This window comes from Prunus avium, chromosome 1 (genome assembly GCF_965620075.1).
Source record: "Prunus avium chromosome 1, drPruAviu1.hap1.1, whole genome shotgun sequence".
NCBI classification, from domain to species: Eukaryota; Viridiplantae; Streptophyta; class Magnoliopsida; order Rosales; family Rosaceae; genus Prunus; species Prunus avium.
In genome coordinates, this window is record NC_142284.1 from 44,159,686 (window position 1) to 44,180,215 (window position 20,530).

Here is a 20,530-nt window from a genome sequence, read left to right on the forward strand (position 1 = left end):
AAGGCAGTTTCTAGCAAAGTTTTTTACAATTAACTGGTCAAGTTGGGCATCGGCGACATCTATGCACCAACTTGAGCGGGAGTATTAGCATCTATAGCAGCTATATTAGGTGTTAGTTAGATAAACCTTGTCTTCTAGTAAGACACAAAACCTTGTTTTATGGAGGACTCTCTCCTTGTGTCATGGAGACCTTGTTTCATGAAAGCCTTGTTTCCTAGTTTGTAGTTATAAATGTGTTGTAAGTAATGCAAAGTAGCTAAGTTGAAGAAATCAGAAAAATGTTTGTGTTGTTCTCATTCTCTCTATATTTTCCACTTGTTCTATCCATATTTTCTAGATTTTGACAGTTGTAGGCGTCAGTCACTATGTTGATTTCCGGGGACCAGTAATTGGACGACACTTGGATTGGATTTGAAGTGCATTAAGTGCTCCCTTTTAGTCTTGTCCAGACACACACATTGTTTAACTTGTCCAAAGAAGCGAACTTCCCTAGATTCTCTAGTCAGCTTGATTTGCTCCTTAGGATCGACTAGGGAGGATCTTGGGAAATTCCACCCAAGTATAAGGGTCGGGTAGTTCTGACCGTGAGCATACACCATCTAGCTGACCTTGGTCTGGTAGGGCTTGCCATATGATCAAGTCGGTAGATTTTCTTTTGAGGTAGTGACATGTCATGGCGAATCGGGTCGGATTGGCATACGAGGGTGTCTACTTCACTAACCATGTGGCACCATGCTATAGGCTTGGCGATATGGCCTATTAACAGGGATATTTCAGTAGGTGAAGTAGTGGATGAAACTTGGTGACTTGTTGAATCTACTATTGACTTTTAAGCAGCTGACTATTTGAAATCTTCACAGGTGAGATCGGTTTTAAATGCTTTGTCGTCTTTGTTTTCTGGTCTAAGACAACAGCCTAAATCTTGATGGAACGTAAAACTACAAGTCAATGCTTGTCTCATTTTGGTTTCAGTACATTTTGTATTGATAAAACATCACTTGGGGCTATATTCAACTCCAAGTTTACAAACTACGTACATACATGATGGTGATGCTGATATTATATATATATATTTGAATTTTGAATTATGGCCATAGATTGGATTCCTTGTATAGTACTGTTGTTGTTCTTATCTTATCTGATATTTCATGTTTGTAGGGAGGGATTTAAGCTTTGGTTACCTATGAGAACACGGAAAGAATTGCTACAACAGGTTGAATACTGTTCTTTTTTCGTTGTGCCATTATTATATAAGGTAATTTAATTTGAGTGTCAGAAAAGCAAAGGACTTGGGTACAAATGCAGAAGCCGCCCAGACCGAGTCAATATTGCTGAGTCGAGGAAAAGAATTGTGTTATGCCAGTGTTGAGGCTCCTCTGTGTGCAAAAGGGCAGACAGCAAACATTTAATTTGAGGGTATGTTTAAGGGTAAGTTTAGTCATCCAATTTAGAGGAAAGCCGTAATTATTAATAAATTAAAGGAAGAAAATATAATAATCTAAAGTTGAAAGATAGAATCAGATGTTGAAGAAAAAGGTGCTAATCCGCAATTTAGGACTTGTTTGGCAGTGCTTTTGGAAGGGTTAAAAGCCCTATAGCGTTTGGCAGAAAAGTTATCCAGAAGCGTTTTCTGGCAAAGCGTTTGAATTTATTATGAAATTTCAAGACTATTTTTTTTTAAAAGCGCTTCTAACAGCAGAAATACTCCTTAGAGAAGTAGTCCCAAACGAGTCTTTATTCCAATGAATCATTGTTAAAACCATTAGTTGGTGTGGAGAAATTTGTAATTATTGAACGTAAGACCGTAAAAATACACCCTTTAACTTTTGTGTTGATACACACGGAGATGGAGAAGAAGAGGATGAGGATACTAATACTATAATAATAATTAAGGCCAACAAATAATTGTCTAAAGACTCTCATCTCATCTCCAATTTTGAATATGCAGCCTTTCCCCCTCCAGGTCCATCATTGTACGAGCAGCTCAATCAAGTGATCCAGTCAGATTGAATCTTTCTAAATCATCTCATCTAAGAATTCGCCCGTAATTGTAATTTGTATTGTCATATATACCAACCATATTTCTTTTGGACATTTAGGGGCGATTTCTTGCACGAGAGACACATGTTCATACTATTTTCTGTTGGGATTTATTTAATTTAAAAAAAAATTATGATACCATCTAATTAATTACTTTGCTAAATTCTACCGGAGAAGCGAAGGTTAAAAAGTATAACTCTTAACTTGAAGCTGGATAAAGAACACTAGCTATGCATTAACACTGCATGCTGCTAGCTTGTCCTGGGCTCATTGGTAAAATGTGCCTTATTAATTTCTTTGTTTTTTACGATGAGTAATTATTACAAACTTAATTAGCTCCAACCTAGCCATTCTAAGGCTACTGGCCGTCCTAATAACCAAGCTATAATATATTAGTTGACAATGTGACATAATCCTCTCTCTCTCTCTCTCTCTCTCTGTGTTGACCGGGGCCTCACCCATCTGTCCTCCATGAACCATTGCATGCACGAGAGACACATGCTCATCCAGAAGTCCAACTTCCTATATCTATATTATAATATTTTTACAAATATTATTTGTGCATATAGAATTAGTACGTATATATATATATTAATTGCTAGAAACGTACAAAGGTGGGCAGTATATGTATGGTCCCTCCCTCGCTCCTTGACCTTGAGCAAAGAAAGTAGTAGCTACTTGTCTCTTCTATGTAGACGCATCTTGTTGAATCCATGGTTTGTTTGTAAGATAGATAAACAGTCACATATGCTGCATGTGGGAGTAGCCAATCTTCCCTTATATAGATATATTAACAAACAAGACGTATATTCCACACCACACACCTGTGGTTGTAATTACTTTCCTCAATTACGTATTTGTGAAGAAATATTAATCTCCATATATAGATAGAATAAGAATACCAAATGTTACACACACCGAATCAAATCTGCAAAAAAGATTTGTCAAACCATTCGGTAAATAATTATTATTTGGATCACAGCTAATACAAAATTAATCTATTCATTTCCGTGTAGGAACTTTTTGTTGAGATCTACTGTTTTTTCAATCTAAAATAATCTATAAAATTTAACGTGCAAAGGAAGCAAATCATAAATCAAATTTGAAACGACAATACTTGTTTGAAAAGTAAAATAAAAGAAAATTGGGTTTACTGCAAAGCGTTAGGTATGTAATAAGGGAAAGAAAAAAAAACCGAGAGAGAAGATGAACATGCAGGTTTGTTTCAACTTTGATTAGCGAAATTATTGAGGAAAACATGCAAGTGAGATGGATTAAAAAAAAACGAGTAAGCAGGACGCCACCAACCTTTCCCTAACCCAAATGTCCTCACGTTGCTTTCTTACTTTTCATCTTTAATTTAATTCTAAGTTTTCTTTCGTACTATTGTTACAAAGAAAAACCCAAAAAGGTGGGTTGCTTTTCCTCGTACAAAAATAACTGGAACCTCAGCTCTGTCTTCTATTGGATCCCTCAGATTTATCGGTTTCAATAAAATAATAATAATAATAATAATATACAATAACAGCGAAGAAGCCCGTCTTACTCAACAATGGTGGGCAGTAGTACTGGAATAAATATATGTAGGTGAGGTGGCAAGTAGATGAACACAGACTGAAGATGACAAGGAAGCAGCCATATTTTCTTTCGTTAAATAATATATGTACGGAATGAATGTTGAGGTAAGGTTGTTGATTGAGGTGAGGTGACGAGGCTCAAGCTCAACCAATAATCGGGAAGGAAGCCAATATCCATGATTGCACTGGCGAAACATATATCACAACTTAACCCACACATCAGATCGATACAGACATATGATGTGTTGAGAGACAGCAAATAAATTACTATGTACTTTATTAGCAGGTTAATTGGTCCTTAATCCTTATCCGTATAGACTGACTGACTGACGGACTGGCAGGTGCGTGCATGCATGCTTCCCCTTTGAATTGATTCAGTTAAGCCAATGTTATGTGGCAACCATAAGCGATCGAAGAAGAACTATGTATATATGCATGCGCAGAAAAAGTTTACTGGTCGATGACCTAGATTTTATGTTTGGTAACTAGTGGTGCACCTAGATGCCTATAAAGGGAAGGGATGAACAAGACAAACTAATAATGCACGTAGCCAAGGCCCAAGCCTAGTAGGTAAAATAGGTACCACATATGGATAATGATCAACGAGTGGAGTAGTTATTTGTCAGATTTATATTGTTACACTTTTTGATGATGACTTTGACACAGACGAGGATGAAACAAATCGGAAACCCTAGCTATCAGTCAACGTGAGCATGTGGACACAATGCTCTTATGCTAGCCTACCCTCCGTCCTTGGTCCATCTTCTTCCCTATTTATCTACGCAACTGAAACGTATTTTTATCTTCAATCACTTCCACATCTACACAATTGATGATCTGCATTACAATATCAGTTTCGAATTTCATAATTAATATCGTTTTTGCAGCTCAATATTAATTAATATTTCTAGCTAATTAGGGTTAAAAAATTGAGATATTTAGTCATATACCCATTCTTAACACTAACACTATAAATAAACCATACACCATTTAATTTCTATAAACAAACCCAAAAAAAACCCAAAAAATGATAGCTGACCCTATTGAATTTAATTTTGATTATTAAATTACTTTGATGTCCTATTAAGTGTTTTGGGCTTTTTTAATGAGGTTTTGGGATCGGGTTTGTTTAAAGAAATCAATGGCAGTTTTATAATTTAAAAGAAGTTAAAAGTCTTTTTGTTATGTTGTAAATGAGCTTTGAGTGTGTTTCTAAAGTCTATTTCATATAAGATTTTTTTATAATTTGAGCTCCTATATTAAGTATAATAGTGAATCTCCCTAAAAAATTATAAACCTTTTTTACGGGCCGCAACTTTATATAGATATGATTAATGTCATGATATTCAAAATTCCTTTTTATATACAAAAACCAATGACATAATAATTATGTATGGCTTTTCTTGGCACAGAAGAACATTATCTTCAGTATTATTTAGTTACCAAAAAAAAACACTACATTTTTGACAAGACAAACTTAATATTTGCCAAAAAGTATATAAGTTGTCCACTCCCCACACAACGTGTTGAGACAAGTGTGTATATATATATATGTATATTTGTAATGTATGTATGATCACGCAGTAACACATTGGCGAACCACCGGTCCAAGTCAACCTTTCTTTTCCGGCCATCCTTTGCATGCACCTCTAGCTACCTACCTAAATATTATATACCTTCCATTTCCTCCTCCATTCTCAATCCAATCCGATCCCTTCTTGCAGTTGGAATTGGCCCTATTCTCCCTTCCTAGGTTAATTTCTTCAAAAGCTGAAATTACAATACAATGAGGAAACCCTGCTGTGATAAGCAAGACACAAACAGAGGAGCTTGGTCCAAGCAAGAAGACCTCAAGCTCATCGATTACATTCGCAAACATGGCGAGGGCTGTTGGCGTACCCTTCCTCAGGCTGCAGGTACATAAATACTTATTTATTTACACATATGCATGGATTAATAAGCCAAAACTTACACTCACATGAATGACAATATATGTATATATATATATATATATATATATTCATCACAATGGATAGAATGGAGTAAAAGAAAAATACAAAACTGTTGTTGGTCTTGTTCCTAGAATTTACCTGAACCAACAACATTGCTAATTTGGTCCTCTTCTTCTTCTGAAATCAAAGAAGTATAAGAGGTTATATATAGAATAGAACCACAATTGATTCAGGGGTATTGTCTCCCTTTTTATCTTTTTGACTTTGGATCAGGCCTACTTCGTTGCGGTAAAAGCTGTAGGCTGAGATGGATAAACTATCTACGGCCAGACCTTAAAAGAGGCAACTTTGCTGAAGATGAAGAAGATCTCATCATTAAACTTCATGCACTCCTAGGCAACCGGTACTTACTATACATTTGCTTCTTCACATTCTGCCTAGCTAAGCTAATTCTTTATTATGACAAATTATGCAATTGCAGCATGCACAAATAAGTAAGAAATTGATTGTCTTTACAGATTTCAAATCAAGCAAAATTTTTTTTTAAAAAAGCACTTGGTGTAATTACAGTTTTGATTGGTCTAAAATTAGTTAGTTATGTTTTTTAGGTGGTCGTTGATTGCTGGGAGATTGCCGGGACGTACAGACAATGAAGTGAAGAACTATTGGAACTCTCATTTGAGAAGAAAGCTTATAAGCATGGGAATAGATCCAAATAACCATCGACCGAACACCATTAATCTCCCTCGCCCTCATCATAAAAACTCACAAGCTGTTAGCAGCACTGCAAAATTGTCTGCAGGTTTGAAAACCCCAACGAATGATCAGCCAGCAAGATTCGGTGGCAATAATTGTGACCAAGTATCGGACGGTACAAGTTGCTTAGAGGATCAATCTTGTGGCCATCAGCTGCCTGATTTAAACCTTGACCTCACAATCACGGCTCCTTCGTCTAATTCAGAACCTGAAAATCTCAAGGAGGAGATCTTATGAGTCCAAATGTCATCGGAATTTGCCTCGTCCATCAATATCCTTCCTCTCTTCAGATAATTGAATATTCATCGTCCACCAACATTAATTTTAGATGGACAGGCTTATGAAATTAGTAATAATTGGATGGAGATAGATAGGGCCTATAATTTTGTGGGACCTAATTGTTTTGGGTAAAACTATGCAAGAGGCATCGATCCCATTTATGGAAAGTCGGCATGAGATGATGAAAAAGTTACAATGCAGTAGCTGAAAAGAGAGATCGACATGAGTCATGAGTGCATATCAAAAGAATCTCTCTTGCATTTGAAGATCCCGTGGGCTTGCAATTGCTCTTAGATTTCAAGATTCTATATTAGCTTTAAAACAAGGCTTTGCAACAGGTGATGAGGAAGGATTGCCTTGATTAGAAAGTTGGTTAAACATAGTAATTAATAAATGCATTTGATTAGCTATGTAAGTTTGTGAACGTGAACATCTGGATTCTGGATGGAGAATAATTTTCTGATTTTAATTTCATTTATTCTTGATTGTAATTGGGTTTCAGTTTCTTTTGTTGGAAGGCCCCTTATTGATACTTGAGCCGTTGGATTAGTTTATCCTCCAAACCGATATCCGATAGGCTTCCAAACACGTATCCAGTTTCGTGCAATTTAGAGAATAATCTTTGGGTCCTGGGCCGGAAGCTAGCTAGATAATATTGTATTGTATTGTATTTTGGTAATTCATGAATCGATGTACAGCTTTCTGCCAGGATCCAATTAAGTTGGAATGTGAAAGGAAAACACATAGAAAGAGATTGATGTAATTTGATGCCAAACATTCAAAGGAGGACATATATATCGAGAGGGGACTCAGGGAGGAAGATTATTGGATACGTACTGCGCTGGCTGAGGGTAAAATAATAAAAATGTGATAAGCATATGTATCTTCAAGTTCAACTGGTGGAAAAAAAATACCAAACATTCAAAGGAGACACATCGATAGGGGAGGGAGATTATTGGATGCGTACTGCGCTGGCTGAGGGTAACTTGTAACTTGTGTTGTGTTGTGGTCCTTTTAAGTTTAGTAGGTGGTTGCATGCGCTTTACGCTACGTGCCGACCACCGTACGAACCATCTAGCAATGTGATAGCTAGATTTCACGATCATCATCACATGTTAGATAATTAGATTAATTAGAGAGGGAAATATACATATATAATACAACACTTTTGACATATGCCTGATCCTGATGCATATCTACCATTCAATTTCAATACATGCATAATGCATGATATGCATGATATGCATGATGGGAGGAAGAAGAACTAACAGTCCGTCCGATTTTCTTCATCATCTTTCCATTTTGGTTTTATTTTTCTGGTATATACTAACATAACACTGTACCATATGTAATTTATGCCCAAGTCTCCGACTAGGTTAGAGATCTGTATATATGATGAGTCTGGAATTAAGTCTTTCCAAAATAATGCAGAGGTGAAACTTTTATAGCCACTCAGAGATCGATGATCGGTATAGCCATTTGTTGGAAGAACATATTCTAACCAATCTCCTGCTGCTTCATTGATTATTTCATAGGATTCGTCTCAAATTCTAACCAATCTCCTGCAGGCCAGCCTAGGCAGGAGGAGACCAAGGTTTGCGAAGACTTTTCAGAGCGCTCCAGCACCCCGGCCAAGATGTGGGGGCCACCAACTCAAGCAAGGCCCAAGGCAAATTCAGTTCGTTCTCGTTGCCAAAGGTTAAAAAAATTTAAAATTCCGTGCGCTGTGGTTTTATAGAGGGATTTAGAAGATAAAGATAACGCATGATGCAATTGTAGAAACTGAAAATCTTATCCGAAATCTAATATGTGAATTTTATCAAAAAATATATATACATGTGTCAACCAAAAATTTTATCTGAAATATGAGATGTGAATTTTCACTACTACAAAACTGGTCAAAAGGTACGGTCATAAGAGCACAAATACAAAATTGTGCTGTCTTTTCTAACATTAAACATAAATAAATTATATTTGTGCTCTTTTCATATAAAACACAAATAAATGTGCCAAATATGTTGATATAGAGCACAATTTTATATTGAACACAGTTAATCGTGCTCAATTGGTTGTGTAAATTGATTTGCGTGCTATCTGACAAGTTTTTAATAAAAATAAATGATTTAATTTTTATAGACACGAACAATTGTGTCTTAATCTGACAGATGTGACAACATGAGACACAAAACCAATATTTGTGCCCAATGTATATATTTTTGACATAAATCGTGCTGAATATATATTTTTGTTACTTATATCGTGCCCAATAATTTACATGTAATAAATTATTTTTTTATTCATTTAAAAACCCCACGCCTTTCATAAAGAAAAAGTAAATAAATAACCCCTAAACAAAAAAATACGATCCCTCATCTTTCCAACCCTATAAAATATCTCACCTTCTCCTTTTTTAATGCCTTCTCATCTGAAAACTTCTCAATAGCCCACCCTTCTCCTTTTTTGAAGTCCTTCCCACTTGAAAACCTCGTTATCTCTCTCTCTCTCTCAACCTCTCCTTTCGCTTCAAGCTCTCCCTCCCTTTATCTCTTTCTCTCAGTTCGACGCCGCTGCCATCCACGACCCCCACCTAAACCTAAACCTCCAGATTTTGAAAAGTTCTCTCCTTTCATTCTCTCATTCTTAAGTTTTGGTTTTTTTTGAGTTTCATAGTTATAATTTGAAGACATTTTGTCGAAATTTCTGTTTGGTAGCTAAGAGAAAGGGTATCGGAAATAAAATTTATATTTTTAGTGTTTTTTTGTTGTTGAAATTTTGTGTCTGGCTGCTGAGAATAGGGTGAGGAAGTTACAATTTGAATTTGTTTATTTGGTCATTTGTGCACTTGTGAACCTTTGTACTATGTTTTCCTTGATGTGAACAGTGTTTTGATTTTATGAAGAAAAAATAAAATTGGATTTTGTGTTTTGGTCAAAGAATTAAGGCGTTTTATGATTTTTCTTTATTTATTATTTTTTTAATTTAGACTATTGAGCACAATTCCAAAGTTGTGCTTATGTGATAGCTATATATAAAAAAAAAGTCTAATCAGCTTTTCTGAAGTCTAATCAGCTTGTTCGAACAAAAGCACAAATGAGCATTATTCGTGCTCAATACCTCTGTCATGAATCACAAAATTGTGCTTTAGTAGCAATGGAAACCCCTATAGAGGAAACCGACAACCAAATCATGGCTGCACTGTGGCTATTAGAAATAAACACAAATATTTGTGCCCTTAAACTCTATGAGCACAAAATAAAATAGTGTCCTATGCGCATTTTTTTAGTAGTGTTTATAATAAATATTGACACGTCGCAACCAAAAATCTTATCCAAATTAATCGTTCAAGTATAAAAAATAAAAATAATTTAAAGCGAATAGTAATTGCCTTTTGCCATGGCAATGAGTGGAAACACAACTTGCCTTTTGCAAGGGCTGGCACTATTTATGTGAATAGTAACAGCCCTTACCTCCCCTTGCTCTTTGTTAGGGATGGCAATGGGTTAAATCAGGGGTGGATATGCCATTCCCATCCCCATCCCCATTAAGCTTTTTTGCCCCATCCCCACCTTCATACCCACAATATTCATATCGGGGATTCCCTATCCACACTTTCGTTGGGGAATGGGTTCCATGACCCACCTCATTACAGAAGAAAAAACCAATATATAACTACTTTGTTGAAGAAAAAAAATCACTAAGACAAGATAATGAATATATATAATATATACTTGTAAGACAATATAAGAATGTTTATATATGTACTGGAAGTTAACTAAATAAATAAGTTGTGTGGTTTAGGATTTGTATAAATTATATAAGTATATAATATAATAATATAAAATATAAAACTTAGTCGGTACAATCACTTTAATAGCATATATAAATATATATTCTAAACGGGGAGGATTCGGGTTGGGGATTAAAATATCATCCCCGCCCCTCTCCGAACACCATGCCCAAAAAATTCCCTGTATCCATCACCATACCCGTTTTTTGTCCTTCATACTCGATCCATTAGGGTCGAATCCCCGCAAAGACCTTCGTGGGGAAAATTGTCATCCCTACTCTATGTCATGGAAAATAGGTGAAAATGCTCTTATATAGGCTGCATGGTATCTTCAAAATGGATATTGTAACCCAAGCCAATGTTGTCATGGATGGTGATCAGATATAAGAGCATTTTTATACTTTAATGAAAGAGAAATATAGAAACTCATATTTGCCATATATATATATGCGTTTGGGACCTGCGCACAGTCTAGTCTATGTGTGGGGGTTGGGTGATGTGATCATGTGATGATATATATATGTGTCCAATCTCTAGCTACCTTTCTATATATATGATATATCCACTGATTTAGGACCCTTCATGTTCATAGAAGTTTCCATACTATGTAATGTATAATCTACATTTATTCAAATAAAAAACATACATATATGGACAAAATTAAAACATTATTTAACAAATTATACTATATTCTGATGGGATCATATATATATACACAAAGATATCCTCTCATCATATATACCCATTTCCTGGAATTATTACATAACAAATTCAGCTTATTGTTTAAAAAAATGAATATATACCTAAATCTATATGATTAATCGTTCATAGAGCATTTCATCTCTCTCTCTCTCTCTCTCTCTCTCTCTCTCTTATTAAGCATAATTATCTATGTGTAGAGTAAATCAATATTATTGTAAAAGAGTAGTCCATACTTGTATTTATGGAGTGGTGTACGTTGTTGAGGCACAATCTTGGCATGCCCTTCTTCTTTACTTCACCTGTTCTTCTTAAGTCAAATAGAATTTTCATTAATTAATTAATTAATTAATTAATAAAAAGTTTTACCTGTACATGGTGGGATTGGAAAAGGAACCCAACTTCCATGCATTGCCGATCGATTCAATGTACACATTAATTTCATATTTCATACATACTTATAATAAATTATTGGAGACATTTGGTTGCTTGATTGAAGTGTTGAAACACAAGGAAACCATATTCTGCTATATATATTCAACTTGCTTGTCATCAAAGATATATTATTCATGTTGAGTTTCTATATTATTAGTTATATATATGATCAATACATTAAAGTATAAAAGTAGTGTATATCTAGGTTAAGTACTGTGTGATTGAAATGTTAACTCGAAGTAGGTGCATTGACTTTTGATACATATGTATATATATTATATAGGTTGAGTTGAGTGCATGTTAAATAAGCCTCCGAATCGATCTCAGGTTATGGTTGGGTGATTAGGACTCCACATTAATTAAGAGCAAAGATTCCCTTTTGAGGATGTCTATTAATTCACTCGATCGATCACTTGTATAGGTCTTATCAATTTCCAAACTCAAAATGGAAATGGTGATGAATGATGATGCTGTTCCTTAAAAGTTGTCCAACAATAAAACAATAAAAAAAAAAACAAAGGGTTGACGCGAACTTTGCGGATGATTCTTGCTTGTGTTTGTAACTTGTAAGTAAAGAAGAAGATAGTGCATTTTCTTTGGGCTCAATATCTTCAGAGATTGCTTGCTTTACTTGAATCTTGAATCTTGAATCTTGATGATGTAAAAGATAACAGAGCTGGTGAATATATATATATATATATATATATATATATATATATTATGAATATGGGCTCCTGGAATTGAGTCCACTCACTGATCCTGGCCTGGGTCGTCTACTATAATATTATCTTTGGTGGCCCAGACATATACCATTAAAAGAGGTGGAGCCCAAGTGTTTAAAATTCTTCTAACGTTACATAGTGTGTTTGTTGGTGTTGCAACTTACAACTTACAACTTACAAGAAAGAAGGGAAGGTGCATCCTAAATATTTCTTAACCAAATGAACAAGTCCTCCTCTGTCGTCCTCATCACTGTCACACATTTAAACAAAGTTAAATCTGCACCACCAATATTTGTTTTCTTCTGTCTCGTGAGTCGTGAATCGTGATATACTAACCAGGAAAAAAGGTGGCCAGTTAAATATTTTTACCATGTTCACTTGTTTTTCTGCTTTTTCGATATCTGCAGCAGCTAGCATATATATTATGTATATAATGTATAGTGATAAATAGACAGAAGAGAGTATCTGATCTCTAACATTTGTGACGTGGTTGTGGATAACCACACCAAGAACAAATCCTTATCTATCTGGGAGATATATGATGATATCACCAATGGCCGTCCACACAACACTAGCAAACAAACCGATGTTGGTTTGAACCAGTCTTGGTTAAAACCATTTCTAATAAATAAAACTGTAATATTTATTTTGGTTCTTGTTCCTCAGATTATTATTATGAAAATCACAGCGCTCCACCTTCTTGACCAAATTAAGAAAGAGATTAACTTTGGTAACAATGTGAATATAGTTGGCACTTGGCAGCATATACTTGTTCTCATGAAGCGGCTCATTTGGCTGCACGTCATTCTCTCATTAAAATATGGAATTCAAAAACCAAAAAAGAAAAAGAAAAACTCCCTTTGGTTACATTATTTATATAAGGTTCAGATTCGTTTCCGAACCAATGTATAAGTGTTTTATATTTTAAGCAAAGCTAATAAATCAGCCGGCAACAGCTCAATGTTGTCAAGGTCAAGCCAACTAGGATTTGACTTTTTTCCAATCTAAAAAACATTAAACAATATTACAAACACATGGAAAAATAAAAATTCCAATTAGTAAATGAACAATTTAGAGAAATGATTTCCTTTCAATTTGTAGTGTTGTCCAATTCCCATGGAAAATACCAATTAGTTTTTTTTATTTATCGAAAAATACCAACTAGTTATTCATAATATTCTTGGAAGAGATCCCCTCCCTTGTCATTTAAAATAATCCTACTTGAATGGATCTTTGTTTTTGTACAAGTAATATTAAAAAAAAGAGTATAAGTAATATTAAGAAAGAGGGGAATCAAATATAGAACCTCAGGTGAACAAGGTTAAATTGATTGAATAGAGACCATACCACTACCTGGCCCAAAACAATGTTGGTTTTTACCGTTGCTAGAAACGGTGTTACAATTATGAATAATAAAAAAGAAAACTTAGGACAAAAAGAAAAGGTCAACCTCGATTAGCATTAGCGGGATCGGATTGATAAGATAATGTCAAACAATAAAAATGAGAAAGAAAGAATAATTCCCACAGCCTTTACAGCCTTTTGCAAGTTGCAACCAAATACCAAAACATAAAAAACATAAAAAATATAAAACAAAGGTGACGAAAAAATTGTTTGCTAGAGAGAATAGAACAAGTTGAAAGAGTTGGTTTTCGTTTTAAAATTGATAAGCAAATAATAATAATATTATTATTCTAATAATTCCAGAGCTGCCTTCATCCAAATCCAACTGTCTGTATCCTTTTCATTGCCCTCCCATTTAACATCTTTCCTCACCGAGATTCTCGCTTTCTTCACTCACTCTCATTTCCCTCCCATAATCTTCTCTCTCTCTCTCTCTCTCTCTCTCTCTCTCTAAATTCTTTCATTAAATCCTTAATCCCATGACCGCCAGCCATTTCCCTCCCACCTACATTCTGCGTCTTCTTCCGCTTTTAGACGCTCAGACGCAACACCAAGCAACAATCTCCTCCCGCTCACAGACAGATTGAATAAAGGACCCAATGGCCGGCGCGGTAGCCGGCGGGGAGGACCGTACATCGGAGCTGCTTCAATTACTCAACGACGTCGTAGTGGCCAGCAAAGGCTGCGGCGGCGGCGCCTTTAAGAAGGACTGCACCGATCTGGTCCGCCGGATCGCCCTGCTAACCCATTTGTTTGAAGAGATAAGGCTGTTTAAAGGCCTCGAATTTGGACCGTTGGATGCGTCCACTTCTTCCACGAATTCCAGTTCGAGAGAATCTTGGGCGTCTGATCTGGTGGTGGCTCTCCAGGCCGCAAAGCGCCTCGTTTTGCTCGCCACCAACTTTACTTCCAATTCTACCCCTTCCGTCCCCGTCAATCACAATGTACATTTCTCTTTTAGCTTGTTTGCCCTCACTTCCCCTTGAAAATTCTGTTTGCAATTTTGTTGATTTAATTTTGTTTGTTTGAATTGAAAACTTTCATCTTTTTTAAAGGACGAGGCGAGCAAGAAGATAAGCTTCCAATTCCAATGTGTGACGTGGAAATTGGAGAAGGCGTTGGGCGACATACCGTACGATCAGTTCGACATCTCGGAGGAAGTTGAGGAACAGGTAACGACTAAAACCGTGTGGATTGTTTGTTGCGCTCTGTTTTCTCTGTCACTACTATAATTGAACTTCAGCTTAAACTTCAATAAAAGCCACTAGCCATTCCTTCCATTTAAATTTTTTAAAATTAAAACAAAAAAGGTGAAAATTCGTGTTTTTGGCAAATGTTAGGTTGAGTTGGTTAGAGCCCAATTGAGAAGAGCCATAGAAAGATATGGGTCTTGTATGAATTCAAGAAAGATGTCATTTCATGGCCTCTCCCAGTCCCTGGTAGAGTCAGGCAAATGGGTTTACGTAGAGAACAGTGCAAAGATGATTGCCAATATTCCCAGAAGCTTTAGTGCTGAATCTGCTGATGAGATGACGATTCATAAAATCCATACCTTGAGCAACTCCTGTGAGCCTCCTTCACTCTGCTCGGCCAATGAAATCCAGGTTGATGGTCAGGAGGGTGATATTAAGAAGCCTGATGCCACTGCAATTCCTGATGATTTTATATGCCCAATATCTCTGGAATTAATGAGGGATCCTGTTATTGTGGCCACAGGTCAGGTATGCCAAAAATGCTATCTTTTTTCTATTTTTATTTGGCTTCATATTTTTCTTCCATCGACATTCCAGCTTTGCCTTTCATTAGTTTGATGCCCAAAACTCAAACAGTTTTTGCAATTTTTGATTCCGTAGACGTACGAGAGATCTTACATACAGAGATGGATAGACTGTGGGAACACAACATGCCCCAAAACTCAGCAAAAGCTCCTATATTTGACACTAACTCCGAATTATGTTTTGAGAAGCCTGATTTCTCGGTGGTGTACTAACAACAACATAGAGCAGCCCACCGCGTTAACAAACGGGAAGATCAAGAAGAGTGATGGATCCTTCCGTGACATTAGTGGAGACATAGCAACCATTCAAGCTTTGGTTCGCAAGCTCTCCAGTCGATCAACTGAGGAGCGTAGAGTTGCTGCAACAGAAATTAGATCACTGTCCAAAAGAAGTACGGATAACAGAATATTATTAGCAGAAGCAGGTGCCATACCAGTACTGGTCAACCTCATAACAACAGAAGATGGTTTAACACGAGAGAATGCAGTCACCTCCATTCTCAACCTCTCAATATATGAAAACAACAAGGGGATTATAATGCTTGCTGGTGCTGTTCCTTCTATTGTCCAAGTCCTCAGAGCTGGAGGCATGGAAGTGAAAGAGAATGCAGCAGCAACCCTTTTTAGTTTGTCACTTGCTGATGAGAACAAGATAATAATTGGTGCGTCCGGGGCAATTCCTGCTTTGGTAGAGTTGCTTCAGAATGGGAGCACCAGAGGGAAGAAGGATGCTGCAACAGCACTGTTCAATTTGTGCATTTATCAGGGTAACAAAGGCAGGGCTGTTCGGGCAGGGATTGTCAAACCCTTACTGAAGATGCTTACTGATTCAAGCAATTGCATGGTTGATGAAGCTCTGACTATTATGTCTGTCCTCGCTAACCACCAAGAGGCCAAAGTCACTATAGTGAAGGCTGGCACCATACCTGTTCTGATAGACCTTTTGCGAAGAGGTCTGCCTCGTAACAAAGAGTATGCAACTGCCATTTTACTTGCCTTGTGCAAGAGAGATACCGAGAGCCTTGCCTGTATAAGTAGGCTTGGTGCAATCATACCCTTGACAGAGCTCACAAAGAGTGGCACAGAGAGGGCCAAACGGAAGGCTAGTTCATTGTTGGAGCATCTTCAAAAATTACAGCAGCTATGACACTGTAGTTGTAGTAGCGCGAATATTATCCTATTTGTTTCATTCCTCCAATTTTTTCTCTCTCAATGGATGTTCTTCCACTTTTCCTTTTGTGGTGTGAAACTGAGAATACGAGCTTGAGGCGAATAAGCCGATCTCAATGCTCTGTATATTCGTTTTCCTTCTTTAAGAGTTCAAAATGTTCATTTGATGCATTGTTTGTTGCAACATTCTTTACTTACTGAAGACTTGCTTTCATGTTCAAGCGTCTGGTGTGTGTCCATAAAATTATTTCCTCCTAATAATCCAGGGATTTGTGTCACGGACTGTATATTATTAAGTTCTAAATACGAGGCAAGCTTGTTTATTGATTGTTGAATTTCAGAATTGTCAACCAAAATTTGATTTTATTTTATTTTTAGTTTCGTCCTAAATATCTTCTGACATTCAAGATTCAAAATGCATAGGGACGCCAACGCAAACCAAAACCCAGGAAACTTACAGGTCGAATTAGCAAGAACGAATGATAAACAACTGTAATTTTCAAAGAGAAGAGATGGAACAGCAAAGATGATCCTTATCCATTATCCTTTGAAGGTGGGACTATGACCAGGTCATTGATCATCGACATCACCTCAAATTGCTTAAGTTTTCACACAAGCTTCAGCAATGAATATATCTTGAATAGGACCCTTGTGAATGCTGATGCATATGCTTAGCTTGAACTTGTCAACTGCAGTTTAATTTCCCATGTTTCCCATGCATTTCATGCAAGTAATTTCGTGTTACTTTTGGGTAATACATTTCTAAATTCCAATTCGGATGGATGTTGCACGTGAAAGACCAACATTTCTGCATGTTGAATTTGAATTTTATAAAACAAGAGCACTCATATATTTTTATAGGAGCTGCAGGAAAGTTAGCTTCCTGAGTGAATGGAATTTCATTCATTGTTTGTGCTAAGATAATGTTGGAGAGAAATAATCGCTTCCAAGTTGATGAGCGGACCATCATTTTGGACCCAGTACTTGGACTAACTAGTTTCAGTCACTCAGTACTAAGCTACCAAATTAATTGCCGTACATTAGAGCTTAATCACTAATTAATCATTTCCAAAACAATAAAACTAAAAGCTAGTCTTAAAAGGGTATAGCTACTACCGGAAACAGAGGTAGGGACGGACCTACAGCTTGGAGTTTTTTTCTTTTTTAATTGTTAGTATATATCTTTTAAGATTTAGCCGACTCCAAAATCTAGCAGTCCACACTTACGGTAAATTTAGCTTACCATATTTTTGAAATCTTGGATAAGTCGTCAGAGTCCCATCCCATCAACCATGTCCTTGAAATTATCTTTTCCAAACACAATAATTGATAGTCAAATTTCTCACATGATCGATAGAATCCAAAGAGGAAAATCTGACCAAGTCCGAGCCGTGATTATCGTGAACTGTTACACACAAAATATGATCATGCAATCATCTTTGTTCCACACATCACGGGTTTTTGTGATAAGATCGTTGAAATTACATAGAAAAAGCACAAAACTCTAAAGTAAAGGATTCACAAAGTATATATTATAATAGGAATTTAGGATCGAAAGCAAACGCCTACGTACTTTATGCTAATGTCAAAGCTCATGAGCTAAGTCGTTTTTTCAAAAAAATTTGCCTTCTTTGTTGACCAACGACCACCATAACAAAATCCAACTACCCAAAGAACCACGTCTCTTTCTTATACCCACCATGGCACCATTTCCAAAATCCATGTGAGATCTTAGCATCCCTTTAGGTATAATAAAAGGGCCACTTCAAAATTTCAAAACGAAATAAGATTATTATTTTCCTGGTCACTGAGCTAGCGAAGCTCCTACTCCAATGGGGAACAGTTTGGGAGGTAAAAAGAATGCAAAGGTGATGCAAATTAGTGGGGAGTCGTTCAAGTTAAAGACACCAGTGCAAGCTGGCGAGGTAGTAAAAAACTACCCAGGTCATGTTCTGCTAAAATCAGAGGAGGTCAAGCATTTTGGGGTTCGAGCAAAGCCTCTGGAGCCATATCAAAACCTTGAGCCAAGAGGGATTTACTTCCTTGTTGAGCTGCCAAAGGTTGAGCTTCCAAAGGAGAGAGTTCCAAGAAGGGTGAGGTCAGGGATAAACATGAGCGCTAAAGACAGGCTCGAGACCCTCATGCTGTCTCGGAGGTCGGTTTCAGACCTTTCTGTCATGAAATCATCGTCTGCAGCATCAGCTAACAGCATTGTGCCCGAGGAGGAGGCAAGAGAGATTGATGGGGCGGTGCGTGTGAGGATGAGGCTTCCAAAGGCCCAAGTTGAGAAATTGATGAAGCAGAGCAGAGACGAGGCAGAGGCAGCTCAGAGGATTGTGGATCTTTGCTTGGTCAACAACAACAGCGGTGGGCAAAAGGCAAGTGAGAAGACCAATGGCAATGGAGGTTTTGGTTTGAACCAGCAAACGCATTGGAAGGATGGCGCTCATGGAAGACTACTTGGATCACAAGGCATCAGATCGCGTGAGGTATGGGTTCTCAGAGACATGGATCCTGTTTTTCTGCCATGTTTAGTGGTGTTTTGACATTTCGGTTTGTTTTGTTTGCTTGAGACGTTTATAAATGTTGTTGGACCTACAAAACTAATCGTCAATTTTGGGTCCTGATTTGAGGGGCTCGACTTCCTTCAGACTTTGGTATGAGCTCAAGCAAAGCTCAACCTTCCCCTGAACTCAAGTATAATCCAAATCTTATTACCTTTACTTAGCACTCACCTTAATATACAAATTGTAGCTTAGCACATAAATTACAAACGTGAGTTAGGTGAATTAGTCTAAGAAGTGTGTCAATCTATTTATATCCGAGTTCAAACTCTCTTCTCTGTTTTAATTAGAGTAGTTTAAAGTACTTTTTTTTTTTAAAATTAAGTCACAATGCCTAGCACCGAGAAAAACACGTTCAAATAAAGGATCTAACTTCTAAGAGTTTGGGCATTTTGAAAAGAACAAGAAGACTTAACTAGTCAACATTTTCACCTGCTCCGCCAGCCTTAATTAGTTGCATACAACAACCACTTAGTAGTTACCACTTACCACCACTCTGTTTCCATCTAACATGTTTTGGTAGCATTTCGAAGACCAATTTATTTATTTGTTTATTTTCATTTTGATCAAAGAAATATTTATTGACTTTGCAGAAACGAGTGAGTTTCCGACCCGACAATGAAGGAGAGATACAAGTAGCTGTGGCTTCTTAACAAGTAGCGGCCAGTAGCCAGTAGGCAGTGTAGTTTAGTAAATGGCCCTAAACTCGAACTCGAGTTGTTCTTGTTTGTGTCCACCTGATGTGCTTGTATACGGCAACACACTCAAAGAGTCAAACCGATAGAGGCAGCGTTGTTTTGTGAGTGTGGTTGGACGATTAGCATAATTTTCCTCTAAACTCTCTACTTCAGTCTGCGCGGTATCCCATCAACCACACACTTGTGGTGATCGAGGATTATTTATCTTAGAGCAACTGATGTAATTACATTATTCCGCATAATTATGACTTGTAGTCAAACTTTTTCATCTTCTTAATTGTTTCTTCTTCTTCATCATGTGATGCCTCTGGACCATACCTACAGTTTTGAGAAAGTTCTAAGATACAAAATTTTCTTTGAAAAAGGGGGGAAAACTTAAAACATAGAAGAATTTAACACATATTTCTTTCATTTGGGTATGAATAAACTTGCATTGGGTAACGAGTAAACACATTAAGCCAAAAGTATAAAGTTTTTTTTTATTTTTTATAAACGAAAGTTAATTGACAGGGATTTTCAGAATTCTTTATACCAAAAGTACATTCCAAGGTTTCTTATCCAGAAGGATTTATATTCAGGATTAGCCCAATAATACAAAGCTAAGATGAATGATAAAGTACTCGACACATGTGACTTAAATGGATGCATGTACTCTAATTAAAGATGCATA

The 20,530-nt window shown here is 36.7% G+C and overlaps 3 protein-coding genes across 3 annotated transcripts; all 3 read left to right on the top strand.

The window, feature by feature from the left end:
- The first annotated feature begins 5,207 nt into the window (after window positions 1-5,207).
- Window positions 5,208-7,082, top strand: LOC110765485 (transcription repressor MYB4-like). The gene is made up of 3 exons (XM_021968620.2): window positions 5,208-5,533; window positions 5,843-5,972; window positions 6,178-7,082. Exons 1-3 carry the CDS (start codon window positions 5,404-5,406, stop codon window positions 6,560-6,562), a joined length of 645 nt encoding a protein of 214 aa, XP_021824312.1. The 5' UTR covers window positions 5,208-5,403; the 3' UTR covers window positions 6,563-7,082.
- A 6,853-nt stretch (window positions 7,083-13,935) lies between these two features.
- Window positions 13,936-16,812, top strand: LOC110765457 (ARM repeat superfamily protein). The gene is made up of 4 exons (XM_021968590.2): window positions 13,936-14,595; window positions 14,707-14,823; window positions 14,992-15,372; window positions 15,505-16,812. The coding sequence occupies exons 1-4, from the start codon at window positions 14,251-14,253 to the stop codon at window positions 16,573-16,575; spliced, it is 1,914 nt and encodes a 637-aa protein (XP_021824282.1). The 5' UTR covers window positions 13,936-14,250; the 3' UTR covers window positions 16,576-16,812.
- Window positions 16,813-18,199: 1,387 nt separating this feature from the next.
- Window positions 18,200-20,157, top strand: AT17.1 (plastid movement impaired protein). The gene is made up of 2 exons (XM_021968510.2): window positions 18,200-19,087; window positions 19,756-20,157. The coding sequence occupies exons 1-2, from the start codon at window positions 18,431-18,433 to the stop codon at window positions 19,813-19,815; spliced, it is 717 nt and encodes a 238-aa protein (XP_021824202.1). The 5' UTR covers window positions 18,200-18,430; the 3' UTR covers window positions 19,816-20,157.
- Window positions 20,158-20,530: the final 373 nt, after the last annotated feature.